The 22,251-nt window shown below is 38.5% G+C and overlaps 2 protein-coding genes across 2 annotated transcripts in view; both read right to left on the reverse strand.

Annotated features, from left to right (window-relative positions):
- The window catches only part of XK (X-linked Kx blood group antigen, Kell and VPS13A binding protein), a 45,251-nt gene extending 43,748 nt beyond the window's left edge, over window positions 1-1,503 (reverse strand). Inside the window, exon 1 of the mRNA XM_004435050.3 lies at window positions 1,075-1,503. Coding sequence (XP_004435107.1) covers window positions 1,075-1,319 — 245 coding nt within the window. The 5' untranslated portion in view covers window positions 1,320-1,503. The remainder of the gene's footprint in view (window positions 1-1,074) is intronic.
- A 5,856-nt stretch (window positions 1,504-7,359) lies between these two features.
- Window positions 7,360-22,251, reverse strand: part of LANCL3 (LanC like family member 3) — a 92,587-nt gene continuing 77,695 nt past the window's right edge. The window contains exons 4-5 of the mRNA XM_004435051.3: window positions 20,315-20,522; window positions 7,360-12,050 (exon numbers count right to left, since the gene is read on the reverse strand). Of these exons, the coding sequence (XP_004435108.1) occupies window positions 11,891-12,050; window positions 20,315-20,522 (368 nt within the window). The 3' untranslated portion in view covers window positions 7,360-11,890. The remainder of the gene's footprint in view (window positions 12,051-20,314; window positions 20,523-22,251) is intronic.

Consider the following 22,251-nt stretch of genomic DNA (forward strand, 5'->3'; position numbering starts at 1 on the left):
CAAAATTTTATAATAGGGCTCTGTAAAATCTATCTTGCTACTTGACTTTGTGTGTGTGTGTGTGTGTGTGTGTGTGTGTGTGCATATGAGGGGAGGGGAGGTATTATTTCCTGGTATGAAATGTTCCTGGCTAGCTGAATTTTCTGGCAGCTGAGGTGCATCTCTGACCTTCCTATCTCTTTGAATTCCTCTATCACCTATTTCTAAAGTTCAGTGTTATAAATTTATTTCTAATCCAGAGAGAAACCCTTTGTTTTGCTTTCCCCACAGAGATGAAAGAGACCAAAACAACACATTTTAAACTCTCTTCATGGTCCTTAGATAAGCCCAAGTCTACATTACCACGAATTTCTACTTGCTTTGTGTTAATAAAAATTAATTTCCAGAAATATCACTAATAGTTTTTCATTTTTTAAGACACCACAAGATTTTGTCTTCATGGCACATTGTGTTCCAGCTTCAATGACTATGTTTATAATTTAGGCAGGGCCAGAAGACATTTCCACAACCCCGTATGTTTCCACACCACGAGAAAATAATGATGCATGGATTTCTAGAGTTCTGTATGAGAATTAAATAAATTAATATTTGTAAAGCCCTCAGAACAATGCCTGGCACACAGCAAACTCCATGTGTTTGATAAATTCAACTAAATTAAATAATTTGTACATGCTTTTGCTCTAACAGCGATTTAGAACACACTTTCCAAGGGTTTGTCACGACACAAGCCAATCCTGCCAGAGCTCACCTGATCGCAGAGAAAGCTTGTATTTTATGAGGTCGAACCACATGAAATTGCCATTTTTGTTGGTCAAATTCAGTTGAATATTGGCAATTTCATACGCTAGACCTAACAGGAACGCGGTCCGCCCCAGCTTTATTGCCACTATCCCAGGATTCTGTCGCATTCCTGCGACTGGAACGATGGGGCAGGGGAGCAGGGCGGGCCGGCCTGGGCCGGGCCCCTGGTCCAGCCACAGCCACCTGTCCCTCCCGGAAGGCCGCCCCCTTACGCCAGGGTAGGTGGGGGAGGAGGCCCTGGTCTGCAGCCTAGGGCCCGGGGCCCGCACCCACCTGAAGAGGGGCCCGAGCTGCAGCAGGTGCAGCAGCAGCACGAGCGGGCGGTCGCGACTGAAGTCGCGGTGCACGAAGAGGAGCGTGAGCTGCACGAGCGCGCAGGGCAGCAGCGAGAAAAGCAGCGTCAGCGCCTGCCACATGCCGTCCCCGGCCGAGCGGTAGGTGCTGCTCAGGTACAGCGCCGTCGTCGTCTCGGCCACGAAGAGGAACACGGACGCCAGCACAGAGCCCGGGAATTTCATCTCTGCGCGTCAGCGGCGCACACCGGTGGCGGACGCGGTAGCGGCGGCGACTGCCCGAGGGGCTCCCGGCATGCCCGGCCCCGACTGCTCCGGCGCTCTGCGCTGCCCCGGAGGCCAGGGGGCCCGCCGGCCGACGGGCCGGGCGCTGGAGCTGGGCCTGGGGGCGACCGACCCGGTGGGGCGGGGCGGGGAGCGCGGCCCCGCTGGGACACGCCCACGCGCACCGTGCGCCGCCCGCGCGCCAGAGTGTCCGCGGCGTCTCTGCGGCGACAGTCCTCAGGCGGGCCGCGAACCCGCGCCCTGCGACAGCTCGCGCGGGAGCCCCAAAGGCTACAGCGGGCCCTACTGGCCCTGAGCGCAGCCTCTGGGTCCTAGAGCCCCTTGGCCGGCTCTCGCGTTAGAAACCATTCACAGCCCTCTGAAAAACTGAAACCCACGGGGCCCAGTATTGGGGTCTGGACGTCTTTCCATCTCAGTCTCTATTTCCTGGGCCTAGGGAACGCCTAATTCCTCAAAGGGCCAGCGTTTCCGCTTATTTAAAAATAACCAGACCACAAAGATGCTTTTCAAAGTTCAAGTGTGTTGTCATGCACCCAGGATTTACCTTTTCACCGGCCCAAGTAAGCATGCCCCTCAGTCTTCCAAATACAGTGGTCTGAAGCATTGCTTCCAGTGGTGCAACAGCATCAGCGAGAATCCTTAGGAGCCAACGCCTTCTCTCCCAGAAAAACTGCCTACAGAATTTATTCCTCTATAACTGTGATTAACTCAGGGTGAAGACCAGGGCCTAATAAGGAAAAGTTTTCTAGCCCAAGGCATACCTCTGCTTGCTGGTGTGTGTCTGCCTGGAGACACACAATTCCTTTTCACTCACTGAACTGGTGACAACCTTCTGGACATCAGGATGGGCTCAGCCCACCCTTGTCTCTCAGAGCTTGAGCCAGTCACTAAATCTCTCTAAAATTCAGGTCCTAACCTGTTCCATAAGCAATTATATTATAATAATTACAAGATCCCTTTCCCTGTTGAAATTAGGTGATTTCTATTTAGTAAAATGATATCAACACAAATAGAATGTTAAGATTCAGTCGGAATCAAGACAAAAATTGTAGGAGAGAACATGAAGGGCTGTTTTTCTTCATTCTTGTCTGGCATGGGAAAATCTATTTATAAGGGTTAAGGGGAGGATTCAGCCAACAGCTGAGAGGTACCAGGCCCATTCTCTAAAAGGATTACTAATGTCTATTTATAGAACCCAGCAGGCCACCATGTCCTAGATCAAGATACACACACTGTCACAAATACAGAATAGGCAGCAACACTCCACAGAGTATTTGTGTAATATTTTATTTGACACTGTCTTAAGCTTTGAAGGAAAAATTAATTTATAGCTTAGAATTATTAATTAGAGCATACTTAATATTTAGCATTAGATTTTATTTTAAGGCAAAGGATTATCACAGGTTTTATATTATTAAGTAGACTGTACATAAATGTGGGGGGGGGCGATAAGCCCATAAATAACATTGCTTTAAACACTACAGAGTCCAGTTTATGGTGAGTTATTTTCTACAGTACAAAACTAATACAGAAAACACATTTGGAAAGATCACAGTGTTTAGAACATTGTAACAGCAGTTTTCAAAACAGTAAGATGCATCTCTAAGCTTCTGACTCAATCCTGCTTCTAAAGAGATTTCATTATACCATGCAGTGGCTGTGAGCAAACCCCTCATCTGAAGGAGAGGCAACATCAAGTGACTGGAGCACTTCTCCCTCCAGGAACGACTAATAACAAAAGCTGAAATCTGATGAGCATTTGCAAGTTGATCCTTCTCAGTCTGCACACCAGATAACTTGTCCCAGTGACTATGCTTTATGTATTATCATTTGCCATTTTGTCCTTGAGAACCATGTGTGCATTCGAGCTTATGATTGCTAGTTTCCCTGTCAAATACCTAAATGGATTTTGACTAAAGATCAATTTAATGTCATGTATTGCATTACACTTTCTTGCTAGGACTGAAATACCTATTATTCTTTTTAAATATTATATACACAATAATAGACTTATAGAAAGTGGTTTTTTGGTATAATAATATGTAAGATACCAGAATACTTGAGAATTTGGTTTTATTATAAAATATAGTACGATAACATTTTGTGATACAGTAAAATTTCTGACAGAATGTTCTGCTCTAAATTTAGACCTAACTGCTACAGATATGTCTTTGAAAGTGCCTCAAAGTACCCCTAAAGAAATCTAATAATTAGCAAGAGGTCATAGAACCTGTTTTTGGCAAAAGGGCATTTTTAAAGAAGCCTCTCATTTCGTGTGCAAGACTTTCAACAGAGAATTGGTGTTGGATTTAATGCTAATGGAAATTAGTAGTATTTTAAAGTAATAATAACCAATCTCCATTATTTGGTGTATTTTTTTATAATTTTATGTTTTTAACTCTGCATTTGTGCTGAGGTAAATGTATTGCAAAGAGTATAATTTTATTAATAATACTAATTTATTGAGCAGTCCTTCAAAATTCAATAGTCCTTTAAATAATAGTATGTATTCATTCCTAGATACAATTAGGAATAAGCAGTTATATTCTACTGATAGATTATTCTTTTGTATCCCCCCAAATAATTAAGGAATTACACTAGTTTATTTGTGAATATGAAATGTATCATTAGAAAGGTGAGTTTTTCTCCAATGATACAATCATATTTCTATAAGTATTGTGAATTGTGCAAAAAATCTTTTTGGTGAAGTAAATTCTATTCACTTGGGAAATGCACATTCTGAAACTAACATGTGATGCTTGACTACTCTCCACTATATGGCTTTGCAAAGTGTTTCCCCTAATAATTCGATTCTACAAAATCCATTTTAAAAGTTTTTGTTAATTTAGCGCCATTAAATCCATGAGATTAAAATGCAGACTTCCTTTCCAAGTAGAGCAGCCCCAGATGTTTAACGTTGGAAAAGCTGTTACCTTTTTAGAGAATAGGCTGCCCTTTCTTGTAGACAGATTCTAAAACCAAACTTTTGCACTTAGAATGTTCCACTCCTTCTCCTGGAGACTCCATATAAAACTCATGGTATACTTCGCATTTTCAAGAGCAAAAAAATTCTACTGCTGCTACAGTTTTCAGAAGATATCTCTAATATTGAAATACTAAAGTCCAAAAAACAGAGACAAAACAGATCATTGAAATCAATCTTATTTGAATACATCCACATATAAGGCTTACCACAGTCAACTTGGACCAAATTCAGCGACAGAAGTTATCTAACTGGTAATTGCCACTTAAGCACAGATCGTAAAACAAAACTTATGGGAGCAGCATCAGAAGTCCCACTAAGACAAAGGCAAAAAGATCATTTGCTAAAGATTGACAGTTGTCAAGTATAGTCTATATCTTCTTTAAACTGATTGCTAAGTCACAGCTACTCTACAAAAACAGTACCTACTCAAGCATGTAAAATAACACCACACAAAATAGAAAAAGAAAGCATCAGCAGGAAGGATTACTCTACTTAAGAAACTGTATTCTGTGTTTACATGTATACACATTCAGATGGTTCTCCTCTCGTCTTTTGAGAGTGCTCATAATTTCTGAAAGGCGTGTATTTGGGTATTTTCTGAAGATCTATGTCCATGTGCAAGACATTAAAGCCATCTGCTGGTTTCAACTTAGTAGGGGGTTCTAGAACAAAAAGATATATCTTGGCTCTCAGGTGATTCCAAATACAAAGAATAAGTAAAGATAGGCTCCAAAAAGAGTGGAGAAGGAGGGGAAGACACCAAGTTTTTCTTATGTAGAGACACTTGTGGCAATTTCCAGATTCTTTTTCCCAAAAGTGTAGTAAAGAATGACTTCAGGTCTTTGTGAGGGCAAGATAATTAATAGGAATTAATGCTCTGGGACAGAACCATAGTTCTTGTATCTTTAATGGGCCTTGGGTGGGGAGGAGGGGAAGGGGTGCTCTGCAGAACAAACAAATGTTATAAGCATACCATAACCAACCATACCATGCCAGACTAACCATGTTTTTATAGTGGTAGCTGAGCAACAGTGACAATAAGGAGATTGAACCTCACAAACACAGAACTCAACAACTTTAAACACGTTTCTTTACCCAGGAGAGTGTTCTGAGAATCTGTGATATGTTAATGCACCATGTAAATCTCCAAAAGGGAGTAAAAGAATAGAACTTTCTTAATTTATTCAATCATGGAATCTATTTTTCCACAAGGCAGCTCTTGGGACTAGTGGTCCACATTTAGGGAAACAGCACGGTACTCAAATAACATGCAGTGTTTTGTTTCTATTTTCTCTTGTAACAACAAAAACATACATAAGCTATATGTATCCATAAGACCTTATCAATACTATGAAACAGCAGTGGGATGCTAGCCCTGTGCTATGGCTCTTGAGCACTTGAGATGTGGTAGTCCAATTTGAGATGTGCAGTAAGTGTAAAATACACACCAGATTTTGAACACTTAGTAAAAAAAAAAAGGTAAAATATCTCATTAATAATTTTATATTGATTACATGTTGAAACGAGAATATTTTGGATATACTGAGTTAAATACATTATTAAAATTAATTCCCCTTTTTTGTTTTACTTTTTTGATGTGGCTACTAGAAAATTTAAAAATTATGTATGTGGCTCTATTTGTGAAACTCACATCTGTTACCTTCTACAGATGGCTACTCATGGCTTTAACCTGGCAGAAGTTTTAATGAAAATGAATGCTTAAGATAGACAACTAGAAGTGTAACTAGGGCCCTCATTAATTATGTGCTAATTTATTTGAAAGCAATTAACACACAATGAACACTCATTCATTAATCAATTTATGCTTGCATATATCCATTCACTCAGATACATTTAATAGCTAAATGTTGGGTTTTACTTCATATGTAATGCTGACTCTAAGTCTCTCTCTCTCCCCGTCTCTCTCCCTCTCTCTCTCTCTCTCTCTCTCTCACACACACACACACACACACACACACACACACACCACAGATAAACTATTTCCTATAGGGATGAAGAAAAACCAAAGAGGAAACAAAACAGGAATCCTTGCAAACTGTTTTTAGTCTGCGACAGTCAAGCCTCGTGTATCTTTTCTCCCTGTTCTTCCTTGATATTGTGCAGGGAGGAGAAAGGCAAGAAAAGAAAGGATCGTCTGCTCTTTTAATCATACTATCCACCGACAAACCCCCCAAAAGAACAAAAATATGGATGATTTGGTTTTCATTTTAAATAATTTTTCAAATTCAGTTCAGAGGGTTAAGTAACAGGTATACAAAGGCAAAAGAAGATGCAGGAAATTCTGCAGATAGGGGACTGCCATTTGTGGAAAGGTCTAGGTGAAAATGACACGGTTCAATACTTTAAGAAAATAAAAACAGGTATTTTTTTAAACCCTAAAGTCATCATCCATCAGGCCTCAATTCATTAGCACTTTCAATTAAAGAAACAAGGAGAGAGAGGACACCTCCAGTATGAGATTTATGATAATGCAGGAGGCCCAGATATTTAATGTAGCATCAACTTTGTTTTTTTTTTTTTTTCCCCACAACAGTACAAATAAAGTGACCAGGTTTCTTTATGGAGGAGAAGCAGGATAAATGCAGCTGCCATTCTATTCTCACGCACAGCCACACTCTGACTGCAGAGTGGGCCTGACTCCTGCTGCTGCTGACCTTGAGGTCAGCCCTTCTGTCCAGAGGGGAATCAGCCTTCCTAAGCCTGGAGCTCTTAGCTACAAACTGACATGGATGGAAGAGATAAGGAGAAAACCTGCCCTCCCAGGTGAAAGGAGGGTCACATGATTAAGCATAGAAAAAAAAACATATTAGAATGTACTATTTCAAGAGGAGAAGGCAGGCAAGAAGTTGCTGAGTTGGGGGGAGGGAGGTAGAATTAGTGGTCCTAGGAAGCAATAAAACCCAGGAGTAAGATGATGGCTTCTTAGCAGCATTAAATGTGCATCCACAGCTCACACTGAGATGCTGAGCTGCAGCAAGCTTCCCCCCACCCACCCCTTTGCCTTTTCATTGGCTTTCCTTGCCAAGTTTATGCAAAGATCTCATGGCCTTGGTGAATCTGAGGCTTAGTCATTTAGCCATTAATTTGGGACAGTGTTGAATAAATAACCCAGGTTCCCAAAGGAAGGCCTTATATGCAATTGAGAGTATATTTCTACTGCTATATGTCACACAGTTCTGAGGCCTGAATTAAAGTACAGAGCAAATTCAACCAAAACTACTTTATTTCCCAGTTCATTTTTGCTCTACACACCTAGCCTGTCAGCTCCTTTTCTCAGTTACTGGCACTTGAATCCTTTGTTTCCAGCAAGCAAAATAAATATTTGCATTAAAAGGCGCTCCCAAGCTAAACTAGCCTATTCCTATGTACTAAGCCACGGTGAATCAGACACTTCTGAGGCACAAATGCTATAGTCAGGATTGGTTCTAGAATATAAAAAACATACACTTCGCTTTTACCCAGCAAGTGATCCAGACCCCCAAGCACTGCATCCACATATGGAGATTACATTTGGCTGAAATGCTTATTTGAAGTCATCATTGAGCATGATTTTCTATGTATGTAGTAGGTACTTAAAATACAGTTTCCTTTTAAATATCTAAAGGACCTGCATATTACAAATCTCTCTTATATCCATTTTATCTTTGACAACCTGTGAGGTAGAGAGAGTGATGATGATGATGATGATGATGATGATGATGATGATGATGATGATTATAGTGGCCCATGGAAGTGGCAGAGCAAGGCTTCAAGATTTCCAACATAGGGCTCTTTGCATTACATAGGCCTTTCCTTTTAATGATGTATTTCCTTAACACGGTTATAAATCACAAACTTACATTTGTTGCATTGAAATTATTGAGATTTGTTCTCTACAGAAATTGAAATAATTTGAGTACTACCTTGCTTAAAATTTGAGTGTGTCAAAGAAAGTTAAAGATATAAATTACTGGGGCTGGCCCTGTGGCCTAGCGGTTAAGTGTACGTGCTCCACTACTGGTGGCCCGGGTTCGCATCCCGGGCATGCACCAACGCACCGCTTGTCGGGCCATGCTGAGGCGGCGTCCCACATACAGCAACTAGAAGGATGTGCAACTATGACATACAACTATCTACTGTGGCTTTGGGGAGAAAAAGGAAAAAAAGGAGGAGGCTTGGCAATAGATATTAGCTCAGGACCGGTCTTCCTCAGCAAAAAGAGGAGGATTGGCATGGATGTTAGCTCAGGGCTGACCCTCCTCACAAAAAAAAAAAAAAAAAAAAAAGATATAAATTACCACGGAAGAGTTCCAGTTTAGCACAGACCAAGAAAATGACTGCTCCTTGAATTATCAGAAAGTAAAAAGTATTATCTTAACAGTGTAGTGAGTTACCTGAGGAATCACAGGGGAATATATGCTGTCAAATCTCCGTTCTCAGTTTTCAGGTTACAAATGGAACAAAAAAGTAAAAACTGACGACTGAAATGGGATTGTGCAAAATAAAGATATATATATAATATTTTGGGCAATGTGTGGAAGAGAAGGTATGTAATTGTGTTAATAAAACAAAATACACAGAGTTGTAATATTTTCCAAAACTTCCTGTTCTCAAAGTATAATGCAGTCTCCTCATTGTTGAGAGAGTCTTTCAATCTATCCTCAAATATTTCCACTGTTACCTTCAGGGTTTATAATTGTTCATGCCACATATAGTAAATAATATTAAAGTTATACTAGTGGTGGTAAAAAATGCTCCCATAGCCTTCAAGAGGCAACATGCTTAAGCACTATTCAAAAAAGAACGTTACTACATAGAAGGCAAGAAGTTAGTTAATTAAATAAGAAGTGACGTGCCACACTTTTCTACAGCAACACTTAAGGGTCTTTTTCCCCCTTCTTGGGAAAACAAGATAGAAGAGGACCTTCCCAAACCTATAATTCTACTCTTTCAGGAAAATGAAAACTTTCAACATGTTTAAGTGCTAAACAAGCTTACCCTTGTTTCTAATTTACCAAGGTGTCAATTCATAAAGACACGCCCAAACATGGCCTTTGCTTGGATTTGACACACAAAAGGGTTGCCTTTCCGTAAGTGTTAGCACAACAACATCATAGTCATAGTTACCCTACCGGACCTTAAAAGGGCGGGTCAGCAGGAATGACTCCAGTTTTTCTGAAGTTTCTAGAAATGAAACTGATGTGTTGAGCTAGATTATCCCTTCTTAGTGCTTTAGGTTTTAGGTGTCAAGGATGAATGGTGGAAGGATCAGCAAACAGAAAACAGAAGGTAACTTCCAGGGGTATTTTGTTCACTGCTGTATTCCCAGATGCTAGTCTAGAATACTGAATGAACACACTTGTGAAGGGAAACCCTGGGTTTGAATCCTCATTCTGCCCCTTCCTAGCTATGAGACTTTGGATCAATTACCTAAATCACCTCGAAGTGTTGCTGGACAAGGAAAAAAGCATGTGTTCCATAAAGCCCTGTATACTGGATGCTTATTACTGCCAGCCTACAGGGGTCAAATGAAAAGAATTTAAAACCAGATGGTGAAAAGCAGGTACCACTATCACTTCAAAAGGAGACTACTTTGTAGAAGGCATTTTGCCTTAAGGCTTTATGAGAGGTCCTTGACTATTCATGAAAGAACTTCTAGAACCCAACTTTGGGAGTCATGGGAAAGCTGCTATTTATGTGGTATTGCTCCAACCAGAGTATTTTCAAAGATGAACAATTGAAGCCAATTTTATATATTTATATCCGAGGATGTGAAAAAGAAACAATAAGCTAAAAAGGTGCATGCTTTTCAAAACCATTTTGTCCTCGTTTGTTCTGATGACTGCAAACATAAACAGAGTCATTAAATATACAAAGGTAGTTCTGACCTTCCTTCAGCCATAGATTCTTTGAAAATCTTATGAATGCTAGAGATCCTTTTCCCAGAAAAATGAGCACACACACGCACACACACAAGCACATGGGCACACGCACATACATGCCAACACACACAAATATTTTTAGGCAATAGAGTATTCCCCAACTCCTCTCCAAATTCTTCTACGAATCAAGAAGTTAGGAACTACTGAACTAAATAAGTGCCTGGGTTCACATGGGGACAGATGTGGAATATACATACGTATTTTACATGTATCACATACATCCAAATATTTAATGACTATATAAATAGTTGTTAAATTTTATACAGTATTCATTTCCTCCTCACTCTGATATATGAAATTGCCAGTGACCAAATTCTAGGAAAAGGGTAAACTCGTGGTCTGAATATTGAAGTAACAGATGCTCCTATAGTGTTCTGCAAACCACTATTTACTTGAAGTAGTTTTACAACTTCTATGTGTTTACAGCAGGGTTGAATTTAATATGACAACTTGGCTCAGTGGGTATTGTAGACAATTTCTAGTGGAGCCTGTGTCTTGGAAGGTAAGGTGATCAGCCAGGGAATTCACTCATCTTTTAATCTAATAGTATAAAATTGAGCAATGTTCTTCTCACAATCACTAGCCCCTTTCTCAGCCAGTGTCTGCCTGTCCGAGGTAACACAGTATTCCATCAAAGGCAGAAATGTCACACCTTTGTAGTGGTTACCCTGATCTTTGAGATGAGTGATTTTTACCATGAGTATATTTTACAGTTCAGCTAATAGCTTCATATGGATTACACAGGCATTTTAAAAATTACTAACAATAGACTATACACAGCTCACGCTTCAAATTGAGAAAAACACTTGACAGCAACATTTGCTACAGTATTTCCTCGCCTATAAATTTTACTATTCTAATTGAGTTTTAGGAAAGAAAAAGGAATCAATAAAAGGAGATGCTCTAAGGCCCAAGGAAACTTCAAATTTCAAGGTTTAAACTAAGTTATGATATGATTTCTTTAAAGTGCCCAGGGTAATGATAAAAAACAGAGATTCATATGCAAATTTCTCCATTTAGTAAAAATCATGAATTTCAATAAGTAAAGGCATAGGACAACCAAGAGTTTCCTTTTAGTCCTTTAGCAACCTGACACTTCATCCTTCCTAGCAGTTTTCAGCTGGGCAATTACTTTAGTTTTTGATTTTTTTTATTTCTGAATTTAGGGGTAGAGGGTACCCACAAATGGTCAAATTCTCTTTCCAATTGCAAAGGTATTGGCCTTTTATTGCCATAGTCCACATTTCAGTTTTGTTTTCTATGCCATAACTGAAAAACATCATTTCTCTTTCCCTTTTTCCTCTCATCTCTGGTTTCACATTTATTCCATGAAATATTAAATATCTATGGTTTTTAGAAGGGTTGTCGTGTCTTTATTTTGAGATTCTCAGACTGTTCTCCCTTAAGTCTGGTATCATGTTACCTTCACCTGCCTGCTCCCTTCCTTCCTTCCTTCCTTCTGGAGGCAATGTTAAGGCTCATGGTAGTGATACCATTGAATGTGGCTTATGTGGAAACTGCCTCGGGTAGGCTCAGGAAATCTCAGGGACCTTCTGCAGGGCCACAGTGGGAGATGAAGCCTTCTAAACAAAGACACTGAAGAGAGGGAACTCTGCCTGACTGGGTTGCAGCAGATCGATCAGAAAGCACACCGTCCCGGAGAAGCCTTCATACAAGCTGTATATACTTTCAAGGACCCGAGAACCAGCCTTGAATTCCTCAGTAAATAAAAATTCAGCAAACCTAAAAGAAGAAGAAGAAAATATGAACAGTTTTAACATGAGTATTTCCATATTATTGGCCTTGGGTTGCTTCTTTCTCCTCTCTGCTAAGTTAAAGTTTTAGCATCATTTTCTTTCCAGAATTGTATAATATTTTAAGAAAGCCTTTTTCTTTGTTAAAAAACAGAGGAACCATTATGTAATTGTGTATGTTTCACAACAAATTATGTTGGCAAGCAAATTCAACTATTTTCAACATTTGCAAAGCAAAGCAGTTTGGCATTTTCTGAGGATTTCATTCCTTCTGTCATCCAATAATTAAAAGGAAAAAAGACAGATAAATAGCCATACTTTTATTTATCTTGACTAGAAGAAATCTGATATATGACTGTTCCTTTAAAAGAGTAAATATGCTGTGTTTCTGCAGCCATATTATTTCAGAGCTAGGTTTCATTTATATGTGTCAGAGAGCAGAGACTGTGAAAATAAATGGGCGAGATTTTATACAATCTGTGCTTTCGGCAAACAAAGGAATAAGATGAATGGAAAAAGGCAAGCAACATTTTATAATCATGACATCAAATAGCAAACTCAGCTACAAGACAGATTATTTTTAGGACATGTGCCTTAAAAATAAATCACTGGCCTCTAAATTCTCTATGAAAGATCTTTTTTCTTTTACCTGTATTTGCTACAAATCCTATTCAAATTATTTATAATGAGGAACATTTTTAGTAGTTTACAACTTTTAAAGTGCTGTCACCTATGTCATCTCTTTACTGATCTGCTCAACTCATTCCCATCAACAAAAATAATCACCAATTCAGAGGCTGGAGCTCATAGGTTGGTAAGGCCTGAGAGTTGATACTGTCATAAATTCAGATTATTGCTACTATAGTCATGCGTTGCTTACCGACAAAGATTCGTCCTGAGAAATGTGTCATCAGGTGATTTCGTCATTGTGCAAACATCATCCAGTGTACTTACACAAACCTAGATGGTATAGCCTACTACACACCTAGGCTCTACGGTACTAATCTTATGGGTCCACCGTTGTATATGCAGTCTGTCATTGACCGAAACGTTGTTATGCAGTGTATGATGTATACGGGGGTCCCATGAAGAGTAATTACTTATTTAATCTTTTTAGGACTTTTGGAATTATTGACAGCAGTTTAAAATAAATCAGCAGGAAACATACTGCAATTCTGTTTGGCACCATTTTTCTATCAACTGTTTTCCTGAATATGCAAGAATTTTTAAATAGAATTCAAAATTTTAAACAGTAGAATAATGATGCATCTTAAGAGTTAATTCAAAATTTGTAATTATACAATGAAACTTCATGGTATAGCTTCAACGAGTCTTATCCTTTTTAGTGCTACGGATCATTTGGCAGTCTGGACTCTTTCTTGGAAAAAAGTCTTCAGACACATAAAACAAAATAAACAGGATTCCCAAGGAAATTAATTATATTAAAGCACAGCTAGCAAAAATTTTAAAACCAAATTTGTGATACAGTAATATATATATTCTTTATTAATACATTAAATAACAAGGTCTAGTAGTGGATCTAGTAACTGCTGACATTTCTAAGTAGTGATGGGAGTTAAATATATTTAATAATATCTGCAACAAGAGTAATATGACATGAGAATATCTATGACTTCTACTGGTGACAGAGTCACAGCTACTGCTAATTCTCCTGTGGCTTATTACCTACACTCAGAATTGAAGAAAATGTTACATTTTAGTTTGAGATGTAATACTTTTCTCAAGTAAATTTACAAACCCTAGATTAAGAAGCCCTGGTGTAGTAGAAAGAGGAAGAGCTCTGAAGTTATAATACCCAACTCAGATAATTTCATGTTACGTGACCTTTGGCAAATTTCTTAATCTGACTTGATAATGGTGAAGTTGCAAACTGCCTAAGATTATCTGTAAAGATTAAAGATAACATGCATTAGGCTCTGAGCATACAGCAAGCATTCAACACATGGTGACTATCATTTTTTCACATTAACATATTAGAGCAGAATATTTGTAAAACAGAGACAACCATTCCACCATATTTTTTTGTGTGTGTGAGGAAGATCAGCCCTAAGCTAACATCTGTGCTAATCCTCCTCTTTTTGCTGAAGAAGACCGGCTCTGAGCTAACATCTATTGCCAATCCTCCTCCTTTTTTTCCCCAAAGCCCCAGTAGATAGTTGTATGTCATAGCTGCACATCCTTCTAGTTGCTGTATGTGGGACGCAGCCTCAGCATGGCCGGAGAAGCGGTGCGTCGGGGCGCGCCCAGGATCCAAACTCGGGCTGCCAGTAGCGGAGCGCGCGCACTTAACCGCCAAGCCACGGGGCCAGCCCCCACCATACTTTAAAAAGAAACCCATAGTTACTTTTGCTCTCTCTTCTTGCAAACTTTTTTCCCTAAGCTTCAATTCACTTATTATATTATTGAAATTATAGTCTGTGTAATATTTAGTATCCTATATTTTTTTACTTAAAAATAATGCTAAACATTTTTGTGCTTTTCAAAATGATATATAGCAATTTACAAGAGTACCAGCAATGTATGAGAGTAGCAGTTTCATTGTATTCTGACTTATACAATATGTTGTTACATTAAAGTGAAAATGATTGTTGGGCCGGCTCCGTGGCTTAGCGGTTAAGTGCGCGCTCTCTGATGCTGGCGGCCTGGGTTCGGATCCCGGGAGCGCCCCGAGGCACCACTTCTCCGTCCAACGTGAGGCCGAGTCCCACGTACAGCAACTAAAAGGATGTGAACCTATGACATACAACTGTCTGCTGGGGCTTTGGGGGGAAAAAAACTGAATAAATAAAATCTTTAAAAAAAAAAACAAAAAAAAAAGAAAATGATTGTTTAAAATCTACCCAATGGTGCAAAATTCAAACTAACAAATTCATTTCTAAAAAATTCTGTCAAAATAGAAGTCAGAATGGTAATTATAGAACTAAACAGAATTACAGACACTGAGAACATTACTTATCAAAAAATATTGATTATGACCAAAACTGAACTCATAGGAAAATTCATTGATCTGAGTTTTTATTATTATTATTTTTATTAGAAAGATGGAAGGTATTCTAATAGCATTTTGAAAAACTGTAGAAAATAACAAAATAAAAGAAACACTGGAAAATCAAAATAAAAGGCAGAAAATAATAAATTAGGAAGCAAAAGAGAAAAACAAAAAGAATTAATAAACAAAACCAAAAGCCAGTTTCTTGAAAGAATGAACAACATAGACAAAATGCTGGTATGTCTGACCAAAAAGGAAAAGCATTAGGAATGCAAAAGGGCATATAAGCACAGAGATGGGAAATTTAAAGTATCACAGAATTATACTGTTAGAGCTTTATGTCAAACATTTGAAAATCCATATGAACTAGATGCTTTTAGGAACTGCCAAAATTAGGGAAGTCTCCACAATTTGGCCCATAACATATTTAACTTTGAATTATAATGAAGTGGAAATTTCAGTACTCTAAGCAATTAAATGCAATGCTCAAACAATATTTAGATTAGATATTACCTGTACATTTTCAGTCTATACCTGGAACTGAAAACTTTTAAGTTGTCTGAAGGGCCCTGGACCCCAGAACCTTATAACTAAGACTCTGTAAGTTAAGACTGGTCTGCCAGAAAAATATAGGGGTTGTTCTGACCCTTTTTAATAGGTTTTCTAGGGCATGACAACCTCTGATGAAATTTATCCCTCAGGTGATATTGCATTAGCCTAGATAAGATCCAAAATGACTTACTTTTTTTTTTTGTGAGGAAGATCAGCCCTGAGCTAACATCCATGCTGTGGGGGAAGAGGGAGAATCCCCCTCTGCCCTTTCCCTTAAGGTTCTTATGGCTGGCCAAATAATTAACAAGACAGGTTAGCAGGAGAAAATAATACCAAGTTTAATAACATGTATACATGGGAGAAACTCAGAAATGAGCAACTCGTCCCTCTGTCTAAGCTGCTTGCTTAAGTATTGTAGCTAAAGGCGAGGAAGGTGTTGGGGGTGGGTAGTGGTCTGGGACTTCAGAGGGCAAGAAGACAATTCTTTTCAGGGTCATCTATAGATAATGTGGTCAGGGAGAGATAGAGTTTTTTGATAAAAGGGGCTTGGTGCCCCTCCCATTGTAACATCTGTTTTACATTATCATGACAACCATCCTGAAAGAAGATCTGTTCCAAGAAGGAGCCACCATGTCAAATTCTTTAGGCAGTTAGTGGGGGAAGTCAAATGTCCCTCAGAGAAAACAATCAAGGTAAAGAGATATATTTCAGGGTGGCCAAATCTTGATCTCCCACAATGCTAATCCTCCTCTTTTTGCTGAGGAAGACCGGCTCTGAGCTAACATCTATTGCCAATCCTCCTCCTCTTCTTCTCCCCAAAGCCCCAGTAGATAGTTGTATGTCATAGTTGCACATCCTTCTAGTTGCTGTATGTGGGATGCGGCCTCAGCATGGCCAGAGAAGCGGTGCATCGGTGAGCGCCCAGGATCCAAACCCGGGCCGCCAGTAGCGGAGCGCACGCACTTAACTGCTAAGCCACAGGGCCGGCCCCCAAAATGACTTTCTTTTTCTACATTTGGGAATAAAGGGTCAGGTTGCAACCTAAACAGAATAGGTAGCTATGAATCAAAATATGTTAACAGAATTCCTAAACAATGGAGCTTCAAATAGAGGACTTACATATGCTAGTATTTTTCCTTCAGTGCATACATGCAAATATCATAAACGATAGTTTATGTTTTTTTTTTTCCTTTGGTGAGTGAGATTGGCCCTGAGCTAACATCTGTGCCAGTCTTCCTCTATTTTGTATGTGGGTTGCCACCACAGCATGGCTTGATGAGCAGTGTTGTAGGTCTGCGCCCGGGATCCGAACCCGCGAACCCTGGGCCACCAAAGCAGAGCATGTGAAATTAACCACTATGCCACCGGGCCAGCCCCCTAGTTTACGTTTTTTTAACATTGAATATTAGATAAGTTGGCTTGGGAAGGCCTTTCTGAGAAAATGACTTTTGAGTAAAGGTCTGAATGAAGTGAGGGAACTGAGAGATATATGCAGAAAGTGAGCATTACAGGTAGAGGGAACCAAAACTTCAAAGGCCCTGAGGTAGACTGTACCTTGCATCTTAACAGAATCACAAGGAAGTCACGTGGTGGAAAAAAACAGGGGGAAGAGTAGCAGATGATATCAGAGAGGAAAGATCATGTAGGGCCTTTAGTTCACAGGACAGACTTTGGCTTTTACTCTGAGTCATACCAGAAGACATCAGATTATCTTGAAAGAGGCGTGTCATACTCTGACATGATATAGATCACAAGAAGCAAATTTAAAAGATCATGGTGGGGCCAGCCCTGGTGGCCCGGTGGTTAAGTTTGGCATGCTCCACTTCAGCAGCATGGGTTCAGTTCCTGGGCGTGGACCTACACCATTCGTCTGTCAGTGGCCATGCTGTGGTGGCGGCTCACATACAAAAAGAGGAAGATTGGCAGCAGATGTTAGTTCAGGGCGAGTCTTCCTCAGCAAAAAAAAAAAAGATCATGCTGAAACAAAGAAGCATTCCTAATAAAATCAGCATAAAGGCAAGGATATTTACTATCTCTCTTACTATTGAACATTGTTATGAAGATTCTGACCCATGCAATAAGAAACAAACAAAGAGTATACAAATGAGAAAGGAAGTAACACAATTACAATCATTTGTAGATAATATATGTGTCTATTTAGAAAACCCAATGGAATTTAATGAAAAATTAGAAATAGTAATGGAGTTCAGTAAGGTGGCCAGATACATTACTATGATATTTATCAAAACTAAGATATTTATAAGATACAATGCAGATTTATATGAAAGAAGTGCATCTTAGGTTGCTAAACTGCAATAATATGTATGTTTTAAAAAGCTTTCATAAATACCAGTAATAAATGATCTGAAAATATAATGGAGGAAAAGATTCCACTCACAATAAACATGGAAACATAAAATATCTAGGAATAAAATTAACAATATACAAGACCTTCTTCATTAGATCAAAACTTTATCAAATGACATTTTTTAAAACTTAAATAAATGGAAAACATACCATATTCCTGGATGGAAAACTCAATATTCTAAAGACATTAATTCTCACTAAAGTAAAACTGTAAATTCATTGAAATTTCAACCCCAATTTCCATAGGATTTTAAACAATTCAACAAATTGATTCTAAAACACAATTGTAAGAATAAATGAGAGACAAAAGCTAAGAAAAATTAGAAATAAATGAATAATGAAATACAGAAAGTCCAGAAACAAACCCATATAGTTATGTAAATTCACTTTATGATAAAATCGAAATTTCAAATCATTGGGGTAATTGGTCAACAGATGCTACTGGAACGTTTTGTTTTTTCATAAAAAACACAAAGAGGGGCCAGCCTGGTGGCGTAGTGGTTAAGTTTGCATGCTCCACGTCAGCGGCCTGGGGTTCACAGGTTCAGATCCCAGGTGCAGACCTACACACTGTTTATCGAGCCATGCTATGGCAGGCGTCCCACGTATAAAGTAGAGGAAGATGGGCACGGATGTTAGCCCAGGGCCAATCTTCCTCACAAAAAAAACAAAAAAACCCCACAAAGATAGATACCCATCTGATACCATTAAAAATAGTAAATTCTAGATAAATCAAAGATTTAAATGTTGAAATAAAATCATAAAGTTACTCAAAGTCAACATAAGTTAATATTTTGTAATCTTGGAATGAGAAAGGTTTTTCTAAGCATAACACAACATCCAGAAATCTTGAAAGACTGACAACTTTGAAAAGAAAAATACTTAAAATTTTGGTCTGGCAAAAGACCATGAACTAAGTTGAAAGAAACATGGGAAAGTAGACAAATATTTACAGCACACATTGACAAAAAGTTATAATCCTCAATACAAGCATCACAATAGGAAAAAATGTACAAAAGATAAAGACAGGCTAGAAATACTTGCGGATCTAACAACTTGAATTCTAAAATTTCTCTGATAAGAAATGTTCGCATAAATGCACAGAAATGTATGTATTGGATATTTGGGATAATTTTGTTTGTATTAGTAAAGACTGCACACATATCAAGTGTCCATTACTTAAAGATTGGTTAAATTAATCATAGTACATCTATAGTAAATAACTATATAGCCATTAAAACAATGACATAGATCTATACAAACTGAAACGAAGGATGTCCCTTAGAAATCGTTCACTTAAAATTATAAGCTGCAAACAGTATGTATAGTACTGTTATACATATACAACAGTACGATCTTATTAAAACATACATATATACATATATATATACATAGATATATGAACATATATTTATGCATACAGAAATGTCTGGAATAATATAACTCTAATTTTTAGTAATAATAATAGTGAACACTTACAGTGCAGTTACTATATGCCAGGCACTGTTCTAAATGATAGGTGAGGACATTATGCTAAGTGAAATAAGCCAGTCACAAAAAGACAAACACTGTATGATTAGTCAAACTCATAGAAGCAGAGAATAGAATGGTCTTTGCCAGGGGCTGGGGGAGGGGGAAATGGAGAGTTGTTGCTCAATGGCTATAAAGTTTCAGTTATGCAAGGTAAGTTCTAGAAATCTGCTGTACAACATTGTGCCTATAGTTAACAGTATGGTATTGTGCACTTCAAAATATGTTAACACGATAGATCTCATGTTAAGTGTTCTTATCACACAAACAAAAATTACAGCTATACATACCCTTTGGCATAGCAATTCCACTTCTAGGGATTTATCCTTTAGATCTACTCATACATGCGCAAAATGATATAAGGACAAGGTTATTCATCACAGCATTATTTGTAATGCAAAAAGTTGGAAATAATCCAAACATCCCTCTACATGGGACTAGTTAAATAAATTATTGTTCATTCATACAACATAATACTATGCAACAATAAAAATGAAAAGTCTTTATGTACGGATTTAGGGTGATCACTAAGATAGCAAGGTGCTACCATTTATATAAAAAAAGGACAAAATTTTATATATATGCCTATTTGCTTGTATATACACAGAATATCTCTGGGAAGATAGCTAAGAAACTGGTAACACTGACTGTCTCCTGGGAAGTGAACTAAATCGCCAGAGTGCATAGTTGATGTATTTCTTTTTCTACTTTTTAAACTATGTGACTTATACCTATTCAGAACATTAATTAGATTAACATTTGGAAAAAAAAAAAATACGTGAAGAATGGCTGACCTTTGGGCTCGGTAGATGTATTTAGAGTTTCCAGTGAGCCGGTACAGCAGCAGGAAGACATAGGCACTGCCAGCTACACCATGGCAAATCCCTGGCCCCTTCTTTAGCAGGCCCTTCTGCCATGTGAGTTCCCCACACCGGATACATGTGTCCAGGTACTGTGGCTTCTTGGAAACCAGATAAGCTTTGGCAAATAGATAGGCAATTCCTGTGAAAACCATTACAGACATTAGACGTGACTTTCAGAGCTTAATGCTATAGAGCAGAACTTCTCAAACTGTAAAAGGCTCACAACTCATCAGTGTATTGGTAAGATATCCATTCTAATCTGGTAGGTCTGAGGTGAGGCCTGAGATACTGCATTTCTAACAGGTGCCCTTCCGAGGACCACATTTTGAGTAGCAAGGCTATAGAATCTTCTACAAAGGAGTCTTATTTCACCTGTGAGATTTAGTTTAAGTTGTTGTTGGAGAAAGAGCAACAAGTACATAGATTGATAAAATCCATAAGTTACAAATGGGTTAATATTTAATGATGAATACTCTAGCAAGCATTATGCATACCTAGCTATTTGGAATGGCTAAATATTTATACAGTTTGCCCATTCCCCCAGAGAGGTTTAGAATTTGTAATGTTAAAGTACCTATAATTATACACTTTTCTTAAGAGCAAAACTGGGAGTCCTTCCATCAACAACAATGATCTCAAACAACCTGGCCAAGATTTCTATTCCAGCTGTGAAGTGAGTCCTTCTCAACTTGATTGTTCCACGGAAAGACATTTCCCTTCAAAACTCCTCAGCAAAGGCAATCTCAATTATACAAGCAGGAAGAGAAACAAGAGAAGTGACAGCTATTAATAGAAATAATTTCCCCCAAGTTCCGGGTGCTCACATTCAGAGAAGAGATTAGTAACACAAGATCACTCTCTCCCACGTGGCCTACCTTTCTCCTATACAAAGTGGGAAAGACTGGAATTTAGTAGGTATCTTGACTAGCTCATCCATCAGGATTATTTCTGCCTGTCATTGTCTTTGACTAGGCTATTTTACAACTCTGTAGAGATAGAAATTATCTTGTAGACAACTGGTAGTAATATAAATAATTCCTATCCCTAGAAACTCACATTCTGTCTGGTAGAGGTTGGATTGACTTCCCTCAGCCTTTGTGGAAGCAGCCAGTTTTGCATCTATTAGGCAAGTTCATGTCAGCATTCCTAATGGCCTATAAATATGTCTGCTCTTTGGATTTTCCGTTGTAACACCTTTCTTGTTCCCTCATTAATTAACGAGCTAAATAAAATCATTGCCATGTGTTTATTTTATGTTTGTATGAGAGTTATGATTATATTCTCTTTTAAAATGTATCATTTAACACTCCCTATGTTTAACACTTACATAACAATAGCTTCCCTCAGCCAATGCTTTCCAGTCAATCAGTGATAATGGTTACCTATAGCATTGTCCGCCTTCAGTTTTAGGAGAAAAGTCTCTCCCACAAACTCAAGAATGATTTTGAAAGACTTGAACTTATTTAAATATACATTCATTCACTGCATCCATTCATTTGAAAGTGTTCATTGATTATCTACTATATGTATAGCCCTAGGCAGGGCTAGCTTCATGGGCATGTGACCTGTACAGTCCCACAAGGGCCCTGAGAAGTTTAATGCTCTGCTGTTACCATCTTGAAATTCTTAATCATTTTTTAAAAAGGCCCCTGCATTTTAAAAAGGGGCCTCCCAAATTATGTAGCCAGCCTTGGCCTGGGTGATATAAAATAAATGCTAAACATGACTCCTGCCCTTCAGGAAGGCACTGTATAGAAAGGGAGAGAAAAATATGTACACGTAACTGATACATAATAGGATATGTAGTTCATGACCCTGTTGGGGCATAAAATGAATGGTACTGCCAATAATAGTAGAGGGATCAGAAA

The sequence above is a fragment of the Ceratotherium simum genome, chromosome X (assembly GCF_057802395.1).
Source record: "Ceratotherium simum simum isolate JZ-2026a chromosome X, ASM5780239v1, whole genome shotgun sequence".
NCBI classification, from domain to species: domain Eukaryota; kingdom Metazoa; phylum Chordata; class Mammalia; order Perissodactyla; family Rhinocerotidae; genus Ceratotherium; species Ceratotherium simum.